This window comes from Melozone crissalis, unplaced genomic scaffold, assembly GCF_028551555.1.
Source record: "Melozone crissalis strain CALT ecotype California unplaced genomic scaffold, PUWL_Pcris_2 ptg000019l_1, whole genome shotgun sequence".
Lineage (NCBI taxonomy): Eukaryota > Metazoa > Chordata > Aves > Passeriformes > Passerellidae > Melozone > Melozone crissalis.
Window position 1 is genome coordinate 5531271 of NW_026535797.1, and position 21455 is coordinate 5552725.

Genomic DNA, 21455 nt, shown 5'->3' on the forward strand with positions numbered 1-21455 from the left:
AAAGGGACATGAACAAATGTGTCAAGACCAGTAGATTATTGCTGTTTCTCATCAAGTCCTTTTCACTGAGGACATGCTGCCTTGGTCTGGCAGCCAGCTGGGACAGGAGAGCTGAAGGACAGAAGTTATCATTTGCATGCCAAAAAAACCTTCTTCAATCACCTTATACTTGGCAATGGTACAACTGAGCTGATTTAAGATCAAAACTGTGTCATTCCATCCATCTCCTGAATGCCAGTCCTGATCATCTCAGAACTTAAGTTTGCTTGAAGTGACACAAGAAGGTAGAATCCAAGTAAGTTCTGGAATGGCAGGGAAAAAAACCTCTGATGTTTGTCCTCTCATATGCAACTCTGAAAATACCAGATGTTCTTCAGAGGGGCTTTCACCAGGTCTGCTGGGCAATGGGTATGGCTGTGCAGAGAGAACAGAACATGGATGTATTGGAAATAGGAAATCCATCAGGTTTTCTATTCCTGCAGTAGCACTGATCAAATTAAATATGCCCCCATTCAATTTCAAGAAGGTTCAAAAAGATCTAGAAATCCATACATGTTTTTAATCTAACTTTTCATACAGCAAGCCTCTGAAATGTACTTTCTGTGGACACAAATTGGCAATTACAACTGCAAACAGAAAAAGCTCACAACAACTGCTAAAAGGGTGTCATTAATTATACATTTTAACCAGCTGTTAGATTCTTTAGCTTTTGGTAATAAATTATCCTAGTGAGGATGGTGACAGTTTATATGTCCAAGGTTTAATCTGCTGGTGCACTTCTTTCCATTGTTTTTATGAAACCTTGCACTACTGTTTCACAGAGAGCAGCTTCTAGAAGAGCTAAATCAAGTTAAATAAAATGGATGTTGCTGTCAGAGGCACCACTGGTAATAATTACCTTCACACTGCCACCTTTCACATTTGAAGGTCTTAAAAGAACAGAAAAAAAGAGAAAAACCCACATGACTGCTAACACTGAGGGAGAATCTTCCACTTCAGTAATTCCTTGTGATGTGATAATATTTAACTCAGCACATGTGAAGACATTTCTTGTCATGTGGAAAAGATTCCTGGTCTTGTGGTGTGCAGCCTTCCCAAGACACCACTTCAGTGCCATCTGCCCTCCCATTTAAGCCTCTGGTATCTGAATCCCAGCCTCAAACACTGTCCAGTCAAACCAGTGCTGGGGGAACATTCTGAGCAATTCCTGATGGAATTACAGATTTCCCTGAGTGTGCTTTGCTGTGTGGAGGTCTCAATGAAAAAAACCACAATTATGCCAGTGTGTGCTGCAGCTGAGCAGCAAACTCCTCTGAGCTCTGCACTGATAAATCCTCACAGCCCATTCCCCTGCAATGAGGCTGAAAGGCATTCCCTCTGCAATCAGATTCCAATGATTTCAACCAGAGCCATCATAAAGAAATAGCAGAGAAAAAATTCTGCAACTGTGACTGGAGCCTGTGCATAAGCCATTGTGATGGCTGATCCAGCACTGTCAGGGCTGTGCAGCCAGCTGCTGCCTTTTTCCTTTTACCTCTCCATGCTTTAAAGAAATGCATTTGATCAGCCTTGACATTTTATTTAAAAAAAAAAAGCTGCTATCAACTGACCATCAGAAGCATTCTGTTACAAAAGAGTACTAAAACTGTATGATAGCAATGAAAGATACCTAAAATATTCCTCTGAAATGTCAAGCATTTCTCTTCATGCTGGGTATTTATGTACCTTGACATTATCAGCTCTTCTGAAAATGGAGAAATACATCAGAAACTATCTTGTATGATTGCAAAAAGGCAAGGTGCATATTATTTCTTCCCTGCCTCTCAAAAGAAAGTATTTTCTTTTCTGTAACAACCAGTGATGCAAACTGGTACAATACAGATCCTTAGTTTGGAAACCTACATCTTAAAATAAAAATACCTGCAAGAATATTTCAGATCTAAGATACTCAACTGTAACATGCATTTAATTTCTTTTCAAAGTAAATTTCCATGCTGTGTAATTTCACTTGTTCTACTGAAATTCTTAATCTACACAAAGATAATAAAATACTGACCTATATCAGGGTCTCATTAATTTATCAATAGCAATGTTTAACAACTTCTTAGGACACAAACAGCTTTTTGCTGACCAATGTGCACCACTGGTGAAACAATCCAGTATTTACATTCACCAGTGAAACACTTTTGGTGTTCTTTAATCTACTGCACTGTAAATAAAGTTTCATCTTATCCAATTTCACCAAATTTTCCTATTCTTGAACATTCACTGAACAAAAGAACAGGGAGAAGCAAAAGAAAGAGATCACACTTTGGTTGCATTTGTAGTAGCAATTATTATCCAGTACCAAAAGCACTAACATCAAATATCTTCTCGAAATGAAAGGAAGAAGAAAAATACTTCCTCTGCATTCAAGTTTAGAAATTGTTTTTGCAATCAAAATGACATTTAATGGCTGTCTGCTTCATAATTTAAACTTCAGAGGAGAAAGGGAAAGTAAAGACATCTAAGCTGTGGCTGAATTTGATATGAGCACAGAAGTTACATTAGAGCACACTTACAAATTCATGTTTTTATACATCAATGCTGTGGCTGCTCAGGATTGATATCCATGGTCCTGTATATCTCTTTGAGAAACAGCAAGGCAGTGTCTTCAGATCCCCTTCAAGGAAAGAAATAAATAAAACAAAAGGGAAAAAGGGAAGGGAAAAAAAGAGGAAAAGGTTAGTTTAGTACAGTCCATCTTCTAATGTGACTTCTCCCAAGTCACATTCCAGCCTATTTCAGCTCTCCAAAGAGTTTGCACAACCTCTTGGCCCAGTATTTATTTTTCATGAACATGGCCTTACCCCTACCAGCTTCCTTCAAGCTGTAATTCTACACAAGTTTTGAACAAGTTTTAGTTCTACTGTCAACCCCAGCCTATGCATTTACCTTTTTCCTAGTGCATTTCCTCCTCCTGTCCTCACTAACTTCCTATGTTGCAAACTCCAAATCCCCTCCTCCATCCTCTTCTTTGGTGTTACTTCCTCATCTTAATCTCCTCAAATAATGTTTCACTTTTTGTCCTGAATATATTCCACACTTCATTCTCATTTTGTTCTACTCCATTAATTAGCTCAGCTCTAGCAGCAATATTCTAATTTCTTCTCTAACTGGCAGGCCCTTAATTGTAAACAGACTATGTTAAATACCCATAGTCTTCCTCTCTTGCTCACCACTAAAATGTTAGATAGATCTCCAATAATTTAAAGATTAATATCATTCAAGTGCCATGTTTCCAAGTGGCTGTTTTCCCTCATCTTTTCAAAAATAAAGCTTCAGGCTGTCTGAATCTAAAGTTAACATGAATAGACTTAATTTTCTTCTTCATCTATAAAATGCTATTTAGACTTATATAAATAATGCAAACATAAAAAAAAAAACAATGTTAAACAGACAATTTTTAACAAAGTTCCAGAGCTGCAGGAGTTGTTAGATGAGGGCAGCTTCCTGTGCTTTTTAAAACAAATCATATAGGAAGCAGTGAAGGAGATTTAGATGGTCAGAACTGTGATCCTCCAAACGTGAGGAACAATCTGCAGAACCCCAGAACAGAATTCAACACACAAGCTAAGGGAATACATGTATATCCCACAATTCAGCACAGACATTCCTTGATGCTCTCTGCATTAAATGAGCAGCAAACAACCAAGCAGAAGGTTCAACACAGAAGCTCCAATCTCTCCAACACTCAGAGCATTTCATTTAAAGCTCTTCCCACCATTCCTCAGGAAGAAACGCTCTCCTATTCGGGTCATTAATCACTGTGCTTATCTTACCCACTCGAATGACAAAAACAGGCACAGGTACCGAGCATTTAAAATGCTGGCAGTGATCGGCTGCCACCCCGTGGAAGGAATTGCGGTCCCTTCAGCCCTGCCCGTGGAACGGCACTGCCACCACCGGGTCACCCAGACAGAGCCCAGTGCTCACAGCAGCCCGGGAACCCCTCCTCTGGCAGGGGCTGAGTTTCAGCATCCAAGAGATGATGGCTCTAATGAGACCCTTCAGGTAATGCCTTCAGAGCTGTGTTTTAACCTCTGGAAAAAATGCCTGCTGCTAAAATGACCTACTGAAAATTAAACGTTCAGAAAGAATGTAGAGCACTCACACCTGCTGAACTCAGAATGAGAGACCAGTCACTCCTCCCTCACCAACATCACTTTGCACAGCTCACAGCTGACACCCAAGGTTGGCTATTACATACCAAGGTGTGTTGTTAAATATAGTTCACACATCCTTTGCCAGAAGAAGCAATAAAGTTTTACCACTTGTTGTAGACTAATAAAAATCCTTTGTGAACAGTTTTGTTTGAAAAGCTACAGCTGTGAAAATGCTTCCAGAGTTCTCCTTGTTTTGAAAATGATAGTAGCTAAAAATGTGTGTTTGGAGTGTCAGAGGTCAAGAGAAGACCGTGCAATGTCTTTACTGCAAACAGATTTCTAACACAGAATTTCACTTTGAAATAGGATTAACAAACAGTGACATCCAAGCACTGAGCCTGACACTCCTGGACAATCACACATACTGTGTCCCTTCAGCAGAATTTCTGATCACAGATATGTCCCCTTACCAGTAGCACAGGTGGCTCTGCAAAGCAAACAGGTACTCATTGAAGCTCTCTATTGGCTTCTCCTGCAGAACATAATCAATGCGACGCCCTCCGTTCAGCATCCCAACCTTCACTGAAACATCTTCATCTTTTGGAGGCTCTGCACTCTCAGTGATCTTCTCAGCTAAAATCAAAGAGTTTCACATTTAAACTATTTTCAAGCACAGCCTGCTTGACTATAATTAAGAAATATATACCCATTTTTTCTGCTGTAATTTCCAAGTGTTTGTGATAAGACAATAACAACCTGAACTGCCCAGCATGGTTCAGAAAGGTTACTGAACTATAGGCTTATTTCTTTCCTAACAGTTTAAACAGTTTTCTAAAGAAGTAACTGCTGAGTGATCTCTCCCTGAACTCACTCCAACCCACAAAGCTTTCATTGTAATTTCTCTCCCAAACCCAGCTGAGGAGAACAGTGACAGAGCAGCTTTAGTGGGAACCTGGCATTTAGCAGAGATCTCCATAACAGGGTCAGGAAAATCAATAGCAAACAGTCACTGGGATACTCAAGTGTCAACTGATTTGAGACAAGGAAGTTACAGAAAAACCAATAATGTGTCCATGTACCTTCCACCACTTGCTTTTCTTCCTCCTCTTGAATCTGGTTAGCTACTTTCTCCAGCTCTGCCTGCAGCTGGGTTGAAGATGTATGAGCACGTGCAAACTCATTTAGGGTCTGCCATGCACTCTTCAGAGAGCTGATAAAGCCCTGCTTCAGGTCAGATCCCATACGAGACAGAGAGTCTTTCAGCTCTGAGAAAGAAAAAAAACACACCAAAAATTTCATTCAGAAGGATTTAAAATTACTAACTGAAATTACTAACGAAAATTTAATTCAGGAGGATTTAAAATTACCAACTAAAAGCAGAATGATAAAGTTCTGTTCAATAAACATCCCAATTACCAGCAGAAACAGGCCTGCTATTTCATAAAAGCCTGTTTCTTGCTTCTCCATTCCATTTTAAAAGATTAGGTGAAATACAATTAATACACATAAAAATTAATGCATGTTTCTTGCTTCTCCGTTCCATTTTAAAAGATTAGGTGAAATACAATTAATACACATAAAAATTAATGCATGTTTCTTGCTTCTCCATTCCATTTTAAAAGATGAGGTGAAATGCAATTAATACACATAAAAATTAATGCATGTTTCTTACTTCTCCATTCCATTTTAAAAGATTAGGTGAAATGCAATTAATACACAATTGACTTCTTACTGAATGGGTCAATGAATCCACCTGGATCAAAGTCAAAACAATAAGGAGCAAGAGACTATGTTTTTCTCCTTTATTATACACACTTTTGGAGAGTTGTAACCTGAAACATCTTGTGTAGTCCAGCAAAGCAGACACACTCTAATGGACAACTCCAAAGGACAGAATTTCTCCAAGTGCCTGAACAGAGACTTTCAGGAGGGCTCTGGGAACTTGCACAACAGCAAAACTGACTTTCCTTATGAGTTGTGCAAAATTTAAGTAGAGCACCTTGGTCTGATGTGCAGCCAGGAGCAACAAAGTCAGTCCCTGCCCTCCAAAGGCCACAGAAGCTCCTTTTCCCTCAGGGTTCCCAGCACTGAACAGATTCTAGTTAAACACATCATGGTGGTCATTAGGGACACCAATAAATTTAATTTCTGTTTCACAGCTTCTTAGAAATGAAGGTGATCAAGCAATGTGCAGCAATGTTTTAATGGAACTTTGGTAATGAGAAGGTTAAATGTGGAGGAAATGTGATTATTACTTTTGAATGGAATTGTGAATGCCCAGCTTATGGGGCTGGGTGGAATCACCTCTGATATTCAGGAAAAATACAGAGTCAGATATCCAGGGATATTCATTAGTCTCTTAAAATCTTACAATATTCTAATGCATCAAGTGGGAAATAATGAATAGGATCCATATGAAGTAAGTTTTCTTTTTACCCAGATGAAGTCTTTTTCTGCCTTTATGATGTGGAATGAGAACTGGTTTTAAATCCAGGTCTTCAATGATCATTGGTTCTAACCTGTAAGCTACTGGATCAAGCTGTTAAGAGACAACATATTGACATTTAGTTATCTTTAAAATAATTCTAATTATCACATGTCAGTGAAAAAAAAATTTCTATTTATGGATTATAGACAACCATTTTTCATTTCTGCACTATTTGAATTTACAGAAATTCAGTTCATGACATTAAGCAGGTTCATGAACTACTTTGGTCTTGTTCTCCCTACAGAAGGAGATTCTAATGAGGAAACACAACAGCAAGATTTCTTTGCACTCATTCTCTATCAATGTTAAACTGTTAAACAAAATGAGACAGAGAACAAACACTGCATGTAAAAATACAAACATTCCATAAAAATCTACAAGAGTGGCCTCAAATTAATGAAAAAACCTAAACAACTCCCCCCCCCCCCCAAAAAAATTCCTTAATTCTGAAAAGAAACAAGGCAAATATTATGAAAACAACCCATGCCTGGAAGTGCTTTAGGAAATGTACACAGGGGAACAAGAGGTGTAATGCTCAGAAGGTAGAACTTCGTATTCTGCCTTTTTTGTCATCTACATCAACTGAAATCAAATGTCAAAAGCAGTGCTACTCACTGGGTGATAGATATTGAAGAAGCCCTTGCAGGTGGGGAGTCTGTAGTTTTCATCAATCTTCTCCACACCCCTCACAGTAAGGAACACACCAATAGGGGAGCCAAGAGCAAAGAAAATATCTGGTTCAAAGTCCAGTGCACTGTAAACCACAGAAACCTACCAGGCAGAAATCAGACACATCATCTCAGAACTGTCAGCTTCAAAGGAACCAGCAAAAGGTCATCAACATTAAAAAATTATAGTGAAAAGAGAGGATTGATCAAATCCTTTAAACTGTTCTAATCATTTAGATCCACACAGTCTCACCTGGCCAGTTCCAATTTCAAAATACTCATAGTCAATGTTCACAGAAGACACAGATGCACCAACTGGGAGCTTCCTCTTTGAGTGCCCAGACTCTGAAGATGGGACAGGAGAAATTGCCTCTTTTGATTTCTGGGTGTCTTCTTGAGTCTGGAGTGTGGCAGCCAGCACTGCTTTCTTTTCTGCTACTGCTTTCTTCTGTTCCTTTTGAGAAAAGTTTTAAAGTTAGGGAGAAAAAAGGTTAATTTCACACTGTCAATATAATCAGGATGGTAACAAGAGTGTTCAAGAATAGAAGCTTGTCCACAGCAAGGAAATCAGCTACATTTGCTTAACAACTCTTAATTTCCATGCTGAAATATGTATTTACCTGCTTGGCTGCTCTGTCTTTTACAAAATTAGCTATTTTCTTTCTTGGTCCAAGAGGTATCCCCATCTCCTTCAGGTCATCAATTGTACACATGAGCTAAAGAAACAAACATCAAACACAGACATAAAAATTTATTTTTCTAGTAGAAAAAGTACTTATAACTTTTCTAGTAAAATGAATAATTTCATACTGACAATGACTGTGTTAAGTCAATTTATAAAGCTACAGAAAATACAAAAAATCACAAAGACATGACACAAAGTGCCTAACATAACTGGGTGGATGCATCACATCAAGAAAAAACAAGAGCTGCAGAACACTGAGTGTTCAAGTCATGCATTGATTATCTCATCTTTGCAACTGCTCTCATGGGCACTGAGAGGAAAAACAAAACAAGAAGAAATCCCAAACATGAACCTCCCTTCCCTGGGCAGCCCCAGAAGCCCAGTGAGGATTGCAGTACCAGGGACTCCATGTCGATGCGCTCCTTCTCGAAGGTGCTCACGTACTCTGACAGACTGAGCATCTCCAGGGTCTTCTGCAGAGTGGGAACATCTTCCTCTGCTTCAGCCTCACAAAGGTCATCAGCAGAAGTAGCAATGGAGGAGCCCAAGGAACTGGTATCTTCAGTCATCTCAACAAAACAGCACACAAACAGAATCACACCCTCTAATAGTGGAAAACCAGTTTAGCAAAACCAAGTTTAACTATTTTCTCTTAAAAACATTATCAAGCAAGCTCTGTAAATATATATCCATTTTTAGTGAAGCGGGACACAGATTTTCCACTAAAACAGAACTGCAAAATAAATATTTAAAAATTACTGTGAGAGACAAAACACTCAAAAATGCTTCCTTTTATTCCTCAAACAACTGGTCACCATTTCTAGTCTAAACATAAATTCTCTCTCTTTTATACATCTGCCCCATCAATTACTGTTAGACCAAGTTACATGTTCACAAGGGTCAAAGCTGATGCTCACCACCAAATCTCATTATTGGCCTACTTGAAACTTAAGAGAGAGGTAATTAATTTGTCCTGAGAAATGACAATATTTACAAAACAGTATCTTTCCATTAACATGTTTAAATGTACTATCAAAACCCACAGACTTGGTTCAGCTAATAAATTCTGAAAAGTTAGGAAAAAAATTATTGAAAATATCAATTTATAGGCCTTGAAAGACCAACATGCAAATTACCTGTTTATCATGAACAGCCACGTCCTTCACACTCTCATTAACACCAGAGAATGGTCCAGAATTTACTGATGCAGCCAAGTCCTTCTGGTTAGACAATATGTCAAATAGAATTAAGGAACCTGCAAACAGGAATTAGAGCTGATTTGGGGGAAATATCAGGTTTTCCTGTCCCTAAATCTTGAGCAAGATTTATATGCAACAGTAATGTCACAGTACAGTTTGATCAAGAGATGGCTGAATGAAAACACTCATATGTTAACCAGAACATAAAAAGCTAAAAGCAGCCCCTTTTCTCTCCTGCTCATGCTTTATGTAGTTGCCATGACTAAACTACTTTTCCTTAAACATCTGAGACTGCTTGGTGAACTGGAGGAGAAGTTCCAGTCCAAACCAGTATGTCCATATTCTGCTCTAACACTTATTCTATATTCCAAAAAATGATTGTACTTTTACTAAGCGGGGGTTCTGAGACACAGACATCACACATCTAACAAGTCACCAGATAATCTGTTAACTTTTAAACACAGATGAGACGCTAAGTTTTCATGAAGGGAAGTACTGACTTTCTCTCAAAGCCTGATAAACTCAGCTCTTGAGAGGAGCTTGTTGGCTGTTTTCTTCAGAGAAACAGTCCTAAAATCATCAACTGTGAAGAAAAACAAATTAGCTGCCCTAACAGCTAGTTTGACTTTTATGCATAACAAAGGGGGCATTTTCCTTTCAAGAGGAACTGATTTGTGACAAAAGCAGCATTCCTCAGACAATCACCTAAGCTGTGCCCAGCCACAGACACTCCCCCTTTGAAGTCGGGGTTGCGGCTCATGAAGAGCGCGTACAGGCGGTTCATTTCCATGCCCACTTTATCCACGATGGTCTGGCAGTAGGTGGGGCTGTTGTAGAACAGGATGTCGAGCAGCGTTTCGTTGGTGAAGTGCCTCAGGCGACCAATGCTCGGCAAAGTGATTTTCTTTATGTTCCTGGTAACACAGAATCGTTAAAAGCATGAAAGGCTTTTAAGAAACGCTCGTGAGAAATTTGTTAGCTTTTGAAATTAATGCAATGTAAATGCTACAGAAAGAGTCTCTGAAGAGATTTTAAAAACCCATACAGCCTTCTGGCCTCGTTGCATATTCACACATTAATGCTACCTGCTGATTGTAATATTTCAGAAAGATACAGCTCTTTTTTTCTCTCCAGCCTGAAGTAACCTCTTCTCTCTATTCCAACTCTACTCTCATAAAGTACCAGGGAAGTTTGCTAAGTAGATTGAAGTGGAAGAGAAAAAGGAACTTGCATATAAAATTAGACTCACAGAATGGTAATACTCTCTTTTTGAAGAAGCTTGGCATCACCATCTGCCTGCCTGGAGTCAAGACAGCTGCACTGGAATTGCTCTAGACTTGAGACTGCCTGGTTTGATTAACAGAATAAGGACCCCTCCTCATGCAGTGTTCAAATGCAAATAAAACAGCAAGGCTGGAGGAAAGCAGTGTGATTTCACTGAGCTACAACAGTCTGGAGAACATCAGCATCACTTGAAGTGCCACAGGTTGCCACCCTCACAATTTTTACTTCCCCAGCTTTGAGCAAGGGAAACAGCTTGAAATGTGAAGTTCAAAGGAAAGGGGTAGGCACGGAGAAGGGATTTTAAAACAGATTTTTAAATGCTGTAACATTCTTACCCAAATATAGATACTTTGGTTCAAAAAAAAAGAACTCCTTAGCTCAAGTGCCTAATCATAATTCAGGCACTTCTCTGGGACTGCTCAGAGGGCTCAATGCCTTCCTCAGAAAGGGTGAAACTCAATCAGACTGCAGGAAAGTAAAGAATAGAAAACTCTCTACTCTAAATTGTGCACACCTCACGGACAAAACATCTCCAGGCTCACCACCTCATCCTTGTGATCACAACTCTACACACTCACTCACCAAGTATCATGCATTGGCCACTCTCATGCAAATCCAGTGCTGAAAAGTTGTGTGCATGAAAATAAACAAGAGAGATATTCCTCAAGCCCTTCCAGCTTTCCAAATACTCCTCATCAAAATGTTAATTTTAAAAAATCTGCAATTCTCTAATTCAGTCATATGCATATGAACTGCTCTTTTTCCCCACTTTCCATAACCCATTAAACAGCAGCTTTTAAGATGTTTTCAACATTAAACAGCATCCTCACCTGTCTACACCTGTTGCATCCCCATGCAGAGAACTGTGCCAGTGAACTGGAAGGAATTCCACCCTGCTCACTTGGCCTTCCTCCAAATACTTCTTAAAGTGAGTCTGCAACAACTTCAGAGAAACATTCCTAAAATCATCAACTGTGAAGAAAAACAATAATGAAAATCTGATAGCTGCAGAACTCAAGTAACACACAAATAGTCACTCCTTCCCCTTAATTTTACAGATAGTCAGAATACAAATGATGGAAATTGAAAGCTGAAAAAATCTTTTCAAGTATTACCATTCTAACAATAAGAAAGTACTCATTTTTGTTAGAGTGGATTTTTTAGCAAGCTTCCATTTATCTCACAATGATTGCCTGTTCACTCTGTAACCAGAGAGGGCTTTGTTAATTTACTCAGTTGTACCAGAGTGTATTAAAAAAAAAAGGTAAAAAAACCAAGCCACACAAAGCAAACACATCCACTCACACCACAAAAAGAAAAAAAACAATCAACCAATAAACCCCCCTCACCACACATCCCAAAACCCAAACCACCCTGCAAGTGTGGTATTGAGAACTACTAATTACAGCTAAAGCTTCAATTTGACAGAACACAGATTCTGCCTTTGGAAAGTAATCATGAAAAAATTGAATTTCTTAACATTTGAGACTTTTCTTTCAAAAAACCTTATAAAGATGTGATTATATGAGCTAGAGAGAGCCACATTTAAACAGCAAGAATACACCTGCTCATTATACAAGCCCAAACTTACCACACTCAACAATGCTTCTAAACCTCAAGTCACATACAGGACCTATGCCATGGACCATAAATACCAGATGGTCAATTTGGGACATTTCTCCTGTAGAAAAAAAAAAAAGGAAAACATTCAGAGTACCAATACGTACAGCAGGAGTGAAGCTCAGAGTCTATCTAAAGTATAATACACACTTGTTTCATAAAGCCTATTACATAACATGGTTCAGGACATAACAGAGCCCACAGGATTAAAACACCCCAAAACTAGATAACCTCAGCAAACAGCTCAGATGAAGGAATAACTTTAATCTTTAGACCCCAGGCACAAAGAGCACAGAGCCACTCCACCCACCATTGTCCAGCTTCTGCACAGATCCAAACTGCTCCCAGTGCAGACCCAAGTGCACCAGGAGTCTCATCACCTACCATCAGGAATCTCATCATGGTCATCATCAATTCCACGTTTCACCACCCTTGGCCTCGCCTGTCCATCTTGAGAGGTGCCCCATTCATCTGATGAGGTAGAAGGCTGGAACTGAACTATGACCTGCAACAAATACAGTGTCCAATTCCAACCACAGAAAAGCCTCATGACTCATACTGGTAGCATGAAAGCACTGCATAGTTCAACATACTCTTTGATTGCTTTTCCTTTCATCTGAAAATCAAATGTTTTCTTTCACAAAATCCCCATTAGTGTGAAAAGCAAACTGATGACTCAAAGTAACCACTAGGTGAAGAAGCTGGGCCTGCTCATGGTTCAGAATCACCATTTTAACTCCCTAGCCAAGCATTATTCAAGCTCCTCCTTCCTAGTCTCCAGTATCCACTCTTCCTTAGCAGATTACTTGTAATGTGAGGAAATGGAATGCTACCTGGTTTACAATAACTATCACAAGGAGAAGATGGAAAAAAATAAGTGCAGTGCTTTTCAGAGAAGGACAACAGCATCTGAAGTAGTCCAGAGCCCCTAAAAAGTGAGTAATTCAATAGTACAGTTGTTTTTAGGACTTACAGTGTGAACTTGTATTTATGACACCAAGTGATTTAAATGTTCCTTCTCTACATTTTTACTGGACAGAATTCTATAACCAGGATTATTAAACACTTTAAGTAGGAGCAACCATGATTCTGTCCCTTGGATAGTTCTATGTATTAATTACTGCATTCGTGATAAGTGAACAGTTAAGAGTATTGATCAATATGGCCATGTTTTAATAACATGAGACTGTTCACAGAGTATTTAGAATAACTTTTAAAACTTGTCTTGCTATACTTTCTCATGGCCTGAAAATAAGAAAAAACATTCTCAGGCCTTAAAGAAACTATTTACCTTATAGCTAGATTAATGCTCTTCTCCACATGAAAGCTCTTTAATTTCATTGGGTACAGACCAAGGTTAAACGAATTCAAATTGCTAACCATTTGCTGCCAGTTCTGCTTAGCCAAAACCTTTACTATGCAAACCCTTATTCTCTTTAGGTTTCAGAAAGAACTGTCTTTTAACAACATGACAGAACACTGAAGCAAGCACAAGTACAGTGTTCTGTAAACTTGATCATCTTTAATGCACACACACCTAGAACAACCAACTGGTACATTTCATGCAAGATTAAGAGAACATTCAATTTATGCTTCCATCCATTTGCTCATTCCCCCTTAATGAATCCTGCAAGACTCAATTGCCAAAATCTATTACCTTGGGATTATGCATAACAATTGTCTCCCCATTTGGAAATTCAAGTCGCCGATGCCATTGATTTGTATTTACAGCCCTTTTATATTCTGCCTGAAACAGAAAACAAGTTACACAAAGTCAGCATGGCAACCTTCTCAGTATTTTGTGGCCTTAGGTAATGCTACAGTTAAAATTTACAAAACTTTCTTTATATAAGTGTCACATGTAGAACTACACAAGCAGATTTTAGATCACAGCAGTGCAGGACTGATACAGCAATGTGGCCTTTTAGACACTCCTCTTTTCAGGATTTCCTTATGTTCCAGGAAGTGCACTCTGAAAATCATCTTCATGAAATAGACAGAACTGTTTCTAAGGCGATTAACACAATGAACTAATTAAAACAAGGTCTCTGTGACTTACTAACCTCCAGCTTGTCACTGAAGTCCTCAGTGTAAGGGACGAAGCGGCTGTCCTTGTCCCCCTTGTAGAACCACAGGCAGCGCCGCACCTCCGAGGGCTCCTCGTCCCAGTACACGGCTTTCCTCAGCCGCTCGTACAGGCACACGTCATAGCGGCCGCCGTCCGTGCTCAGCACCACGCTCTCGGGGTCGGGCTGGACTGGACAGACAGACACGTGTGGTTACCACACTGACACTGCTGCACTGGACAGACAGACACGTGTGGTTAACACACTGACACTGCTGCACTGGACAGACAGACACACCTGCTCACCACACTGACACTGCTGCACTGGACAGACAGACACACCTGCTCACCACACTGACACTGCTGGACTGGGACACACAGACACACCTGCTCACCACACTGACACTGCTGGACTGGGACACACAGACACACCTGCTCACCACACTGACACTGCTCTGTGCTCAGCACCACACTGTGGGGTCAGGCTGCACTGGGACACACAGCCACATGTGGTTACCACACTGACACATCTCTGTTCTCAGCACCACAGTCTGGGGGTCAGGCTGCACTGGGACAGACAGACACACCTGCTCACCACACTGACACTGCTGGACTGGGACAGACAGACACACCTGCTCACCACACTGACACTGACACTGCTCTGTGCTCAGCACCACGCTCTGGGGTCAGGCTGCACTGCGACAGACAGACACACCTGCTCACCACACTGACACATCTCTGCTCTCTCAGCCCGGCCCCAGCCACTCCTGTGACCAATATCAGGCCATTAGCACTGACAGTCACAGCATGGCAGACACGCTTTGCAATACTGAGATGCTTCTAGAATGCTTCCATATGCTTTGTACACAACAAAACTTGGAAAAACTTCCAAATACCAACACTTATTCCAGAACTCACAGTTTAACAAAAAGGCAACCCAAGACACAAGTAATGAGGAGTTCTATATAAAAATCTGAGATCTATTTGGGTATATTACATATATATATTTTATATGTATATATAAAATACATATATATAATGTATGTATTTTATATATATATTTATATATATATATATATATATATATATATATATATATAAAACCAAATCATCTCAACACTGACAGCATCAAGCAGTGATGATGTCAGTGAAATAAATTAAGTGGCAAAAAAAAAATCTTCAAAACATTACTTATCACTGCCACACACTCAGTGTGTGGCACATTACTGAGTGGCATTACCCCAATATTTTCCTTTAGTCCTTCTGCTCACCTCTGGGTAAGACAGGACTTACCAGAATTATAGACCTCCTCCAGCTTTGCAGAATCCAGACTGCTGAATGGCATCCATATCTGCTTGTCCTCCACCTCCTTACAGTAGAACCAGTGGGGCTGAACTGGCTCGTACTGGTTCTGCAGCAGCACAGGAGGGGCTGGCACCAGGGGCCCTGCAGGCCTGGCAGGCTGGAGCTGGGACTGGGACGGTGGGAACTGAAAAGAGATGGGCTCAGCATCTCAGTCTCACAGGGTTTTTACAGAACTCTTCTATATTTTGCTATAGGGAATACTCTGAACCTTTATTTCCTACATGTTTTCCTCCCCAAGGTCATTACCTTTCATTCTAAAAACATTGTCCACATCATCATGTGTTTGAGAACTTACACCTTCTCAAACTGAGAAAGAATGTGAATTTCATTGCCACAAACTGTTGAAAACTGCCATGGTTTAGCATCATGATTATCTAAAATCAGTGAGATTTCAAATATTCTCTTAAATTTTCAAAACTTGAGCTGAACTTTGTTCTTACAATGACAAAATTTGACATGAAAATGAAAGCATATTTTTCTCATTGTTCATTTACATATAATTATGCTTTCACATAAAGACTCCCAATTTTAAAAAGTGGCCACTTCAGCTACAGTGACCACAACAGGCACATTCCAAACCCAAATGTAGCATCAGTGGTACAAGAAAAGGAACTGATTTTGATAGGGACTACAGCCTATATAAAGATGATTTCATACAAATTTTACAAAAATCCCAGTCAGTACAACTAAAAGCAGCTGATGTCAGCAGTAGCAACTGCCTTGGTTGATGATACATTTAAAGGGAAAAAAAAAGGGGCACCAAAATATTGTACAACATACAAAATCCAATAAACAGAAGTTGTGAAATTATTTAGTCTAAAACTCCAGACTGTCTAGGCTCTACTGCCTTTGTTATGTTTTGTCATTATATAACCTTCACATTCTTTATTCATGATAATAGAAATATAACAATAGCTCAGGCAAAAATAAAAACAGTTTTTGCTATTTTCAAGGCAAACATGCCAGGTTTTATTAACCCATTGGCATTACTTTAATAATGCTTTTTTGCAGGTAGAAAATAATGAAGATTATTGCTTTATATCACACAAAATCCTCAACCAATTTGTTTCAAAGAATGTGTTGACAATTTTATGTGACTTAGTTTTAAAAAAATTCTGGCTTCACCAACAAAACCAGCTTAAAAAGAGATTTTAGCCCATATCTTTGAAGTGGCTGAATGCCCTGATTTAAAGCTGAGGCACAAAACATGCAGCAGCATAGCTGAAACTCAGAAACCCATAGAAAAGAGCAACAGAACTTCACAACCTGATTTTGTTTCTGATGCCCAGAGCTCACAGAGCTACAGCCTCAGGGTACACTCACTTCAAAGATCAGGAAGACTTCCTGGAACACAAGTTCCAAACTACTCCCAGTGAAAAGCTTTTGCTGTTATAAACAGTTCAAGACTTCTTCTGGGGTTTTTTACAGAGAACAAAAATCTCCAAAAGATGAAGCACACAGCTGAAAGAGGAAAGTGACGTGTTGTGCTGTGGCAGGCAGGAGGTGTCACATACCTGTGTCAGTGGCCCCGGGGGTGTCTGGTACATCTGCACGGGTGGCACAGGGGACGCTGTGGCAGGGGGGTGGCTCTGCTGCAGCTGGGGAGGGGTGAGGTAGGGGTTGGCCCTGCTGCTCAGGGTGGTGTGCCTGTAGGGGTTGTAGCCCTGCTGCTGGGGGGTCCCCACGGGCAGGGCAGTGCTGGCAGGAGGGGGACAGCTCTGCTGAGGGGGCTGGTACGGGGACATGCCCACCTGGGAAGTGGGTGGGGCACTGTAAGCCTGGGATTTGGGAATATGTGGTGAAAAGGCATTTTGCCCATCCTGGGAGCCAGACACCAGTGGAAGTGAAGTGGGAGGTCTGGAGAAGGCTGGTGCTCCCACAGGGGTTGAAACAGTTGTCAAGGGTGGCTGCCCAATGCTCCCAAAGGGGTCACTGCTGCTGGGAACTTGAGAGAAGTAGCTGAAGGTCTGTGGTGGGTTGGGGCTGGCTGATGTCTGACCCAAGAAGCTGTCCTCCTCCCCAACGTCTCCAGAATCTTCTGCAAAAACAAAAGGATCACCAGAGATCTTGTGAGAGCTTCAAATCACTGCATAGGGTCACCATGTTCTGTAACACCATCAGCTATGGCCAAAACTGTCAGCCCCCATAAAGCTTACACATCCTTGATTCAGCACACCATAAAATGAAACAAAAGATACCAAGTCCTCAAGAACATTTAAAATGGACCAAGAAAGTCACTCAGTGTACACAGAAAAAGCAACAAATATTAAATAAGAAACCAAAATATAACTGGAGTTGGGACCTTCCCAGGGTAATGTGGCAGACACTAAAATCCCTTCCAACTTCACTTATCCCACAAAAGCAAGAACAACCTTGGTTCATATCCTTTCACCATGAAAACAGCCAGGACTATAAGCATAGGACTTTATGCTCCTATTTTTAGGATAGAGTTTAAAAACATTCCTAAATAGGCCAAACTTACAGGTTAAACCATCCATTCTTGCCTGCTTCTTCAGCAGAGCCCTCAGAAGGTTTCTCATCTAACTTGCAAGGTGGCCATAACTCATAATCCCAAGCCACTTCATGAGCAGGACTTAGTCCAGTTCTCTGTAAAAATCCTACTCTAGACTTGCATAAAAGCCCCATCTCTGATGCAGAAAAATCACTCTGCATAATTGCAGGAGAGGATTTAAAAAGATGCAAGGCCATGAACGCCCTTTCACATGGAGAAAACAAATAAAAGAAGTCCTGATCAACCACAGTTTTGTACTTTGCAGTGACCTAGGAACAAGTGGAACAAAGGAGGTTTGTCATGCTTTGGGGTCTCACAGCAAGCTCACCTCAGGCTGTGATGGCTGAGCAGCTCCTGAGGGAACAGAGCCAGTGCCATCTGCAGAAACCAGCAGATGTTTTCGGTGTTTCACCTGCCTGGCAATCACTGAGCCCAGGCTGTGGGGCAGACACCACAGAGCATCTCTGCTGCTCAGTGCCCAGGCAGAGACCAAGAGTCTGCAGTGTGAGCAGCCAACAACAAATGCCTTCATCCACAGCCAACACAACTGTAACAGGGAACACCAAGGGAGAACGGGGGAATCCACTGAGAAATCCCCCTAGGAAGCTGCTGTTCTAATTAATTAATCACAAAAGAGGCAGCTGCCAAGATTAAAAAGAACTATTTTAACCATCTTTTATTTAGTCTGTGCGGATGGTGTCATCTGCCTTAAATTCCTCTTGCTTTCCCTTCCAGCACTTGATCCCACTTTAAGGAACAAAACCAAAATCTCTGTGTGGAGAATGCTGAAATCCCTTAGACCCAGTGACAACACTAAAGTCAGGCCAGGGGATCATCTCCCAGCTGTAAGCAGTAGCCATTTATACTAAATAAAAGGTCTCAGCTTCTAAACAATAAAATCCACCTTCCTTTCCCATTTCATAAATAGTGTGGGACAGAGTTTGCACACTGCAAACCACACTGCCAGCTCTCAGCTTCCCCAAACAGCTGGCAGCAGAGCAGACCTTCACCTCACAGTGCCAGGCCACCATAAACAAGCAGCAGTGTGCCCAAGAGCTCTCAGGGCCTTCAGCAAATGAATGCTCACAAAGCACCTACTGTTCTCCAGTTTCAAACAGATTTTGGAGATTTAGCCTAAGTGCAGTTTTCCTTGCAAAATGAGGGTCACAAAAGTTCTGCCTAAAAAAACCCTATAGGTACAAATGTACACACGTGCAGTTTTCTAATACAAAATGTTGCTGTTTACCTTGACTCTTCCTAATTTTGCACAAACAAGCATGTCATTCAAATGTAAAGAAATGAGTGTACAGCTTTGATGTGTGTTCTCCCTGTGCACAGAACACTCTTTCTTCACCTGTGACTGTGCAAACCTCCTGCACATCCCTCCCCACAGGAGGCTGAGCTTTGTCATTCACAGAGTGTCACCCCACAACCACAAGTGACATCAGTCCACGTCCTCACTGGGAACACTCCTCCCATCTTATAGTAAATATATTGGTTACATCACCCACACCTGAGCCAGAGAATTCACCTTATTGTCAAACTGCACAGTTCAAACCACTAACTAACCACTCTTGGAGACAGATAAACAAATGAGTGATTGCACACAGCTCCCTAATGGTGCTGTCAGCGTCAAACAAATCCCTGGACTGATTCTTATTACATTTACACAACTGAAAATTATGATTAGAAATACAAAATATTCCAGTCAACAAGATGATCCCAGCAACCCCTGGCTGGACAGGTGAGTTCACTTGACTGTGGAAACAGAACATTTAACAGGACATGGGCCTTACTTGGACTGGCACAGAATGGGGCACAACCTCTGACACTGAAATTCACTCAGCTGCAAAACCATTAATCCTCCCCTGATCAAATTTTAAGTCACATAGAGAGAAAAAGATTCACCACATTAATCAAATCCCATCAGATTTTATCTCCAGCTTCAAAATGTTCAGGCAATTGCCAGGACAGCCATTTGTATAAAGCTACTAGCCAGATCAGCAGTTAAAAATGGTTTTATTTTCTTAATGAAAAAATAATGTATATTTGCATGAAAGAAAAACTATGAGGATTGCACAAAGGAATTAGTGAATGTATCAACTACATAGATACCTAAAGTAAGTAGAAATAATATTTTAATGCTTTTATCCCTCCTATCCAAAATATGTAGTTGATCTAAAAAAACTATTCCAAAGCCATACTTAGCAAACATTTTATTAAATCTACATAGAAGTACTGCACTGATTTCCAGCTATATTAATACTTATTTTAGCTAAGATACAGCAGAGCTGAAATGAAGTCTTGAAGACTCAGCATAAAACAGTTTGGGTTAAAAGGGACCTTCAAAGGTCATTAGTCCAATCCCAACATGCACAACACAGTAAAATCTGAAATATCTGATTTCGACATGCAATTCTAATGCTTCAAGCTTTAATCTCTGACTGAACACATTCCCAAAAAAATCCATTCCTTTATCTGAAACTGCCTGAACACGAGATTTTAAGTTACACGCGCATGTGTTGGGAACACCGTTAAAGCTTAAGGAGAGAAGGATATTAGAAGCAGGATTAAATTAGCAAGGATATTTAAGGCGGCTGCTTAACGTGCTATTTTCAAACGGGAAAAACAGAAGAGAGGGGTTTAAAAACCATGAGAGAGAGGTTTAAAAACCACGAAAACATTCAGTACGCACTGAATGGAAGCACTGAATGGAAGCACTGACGCGTCGGTGAGCTGCAAGCGGATGATCAGTGCCCGTGCTTAGACACAGCGCTAAAACCCTCACACACACACAGAGGCATTAGGCAGGGGGAAGTAGAAGAAATTAAGTGCCAGAAAGCGGAAAATGAAATCCCGAGCAGTGTCTCTGCGGAGGAACCGCCAGGGACACCTGGCTCGGGGAGCCCCAGCGCCGGCTCCAGCCCACACTGACCGGGCCCTCTGAAGCCGCAGCCCCCCTTAGAGCCCAGGTTCGGCTCTGGGGACTCCCCCGGCCCCACTGCCCCTTCCCGGCGGTGGCGGGACCCGGCGGGACCCCGCACATCCCCAGCGCTCCCGGCTGCCCTTCCTCCCGCTCTCCCTCTCCCGTACCGGCGGGCAGCAGCGCAGGGCCGGGCGGCGCGACCGGCGCTTGGCTGACGGGGATGAAGGGCACGTTAAAGCTGAACTCGGTGGCGGAGGAGGAGAAGAGTAGGTTGGTGCTGCTGCCGCTGCCGGAGCCGGTGCCGGTGCCGGTGCCTCCCCCGGGCTTCGCCGCCGCCATAGCCGCGCCCCGGCCACGTCCCTGCCCCGGCCCCTTCCGCCCTCACCCAAGATGGCGGCTGCGGCCGCGCGCAGCCGTGAGGGGTGGGAGGCGGGCCCGGCCGCCATTCCCGCAGGAAGAGGAGGAGGAGGGCAAAGAGGAGGAGGAGGAGGAGGAGGA

General features: G+C 41.4%; 1 protein-coding gene across 2 annotated transcripts; it reads right to left on the bottom strand.

Annotated features, from left to right (window-relative positions):
* Nucleotides 1–403: 403 nt before the first annotated feature.
* On the bottom strand, nucleotides 404–21322 carry SEC23IP (SEC23 interacting protein). Of its 2 annotated transcripts, XM_054276795.1 has the most exons (19): nucleotides 21125–21322; nucleotides 17034–17557; nucleotides 15448–15643; nucleotides 14153–14346; nucleotides 13747–13836; nucleotides 12474–12594; nucleotides 12061–12150; nucleotides 11300–11441; nucleotides 9891–10099; nucleotides 9123–9241; nucleotides 8385–8555; nucleotides 7922–8017; nucleotides 7555–7755; nucleotides 7249–7404; nucleotides 6582–6684; nucleotides 5225–5410; nucleotides 4616–4778; nucleotides 2562–2662; nucleotides 404–414 (listed from the first exon to the last, which is right to left on the bottom strand). In XM_054276795.1, the coding sequence occupies exons 1-18, from the start codon at nucleotides 21294–21296 to the stop codon at nucleotides 2581–2583; spliced, it is 3015 nt and encodes a 1004-aa protein (XP_054132770.1). In that variant the 5' UTR covers nucleotides 21297–21322; the 3' UTR covers nucleotides 404–414; nucleotides 2562–2580. The 2 variants fall into 2 exon arrangements, with proteins under 2 accessions (XP_054132770.1, XP_054132768.1); XM_054276793.1 differs by lacking the exon at nucleotides 404–414 and having other exon boundaries at nucleotides 2095–2662.
* Between the last annotated feature and the right edge of the window lie 133 nt (nucleotides 21323–21455).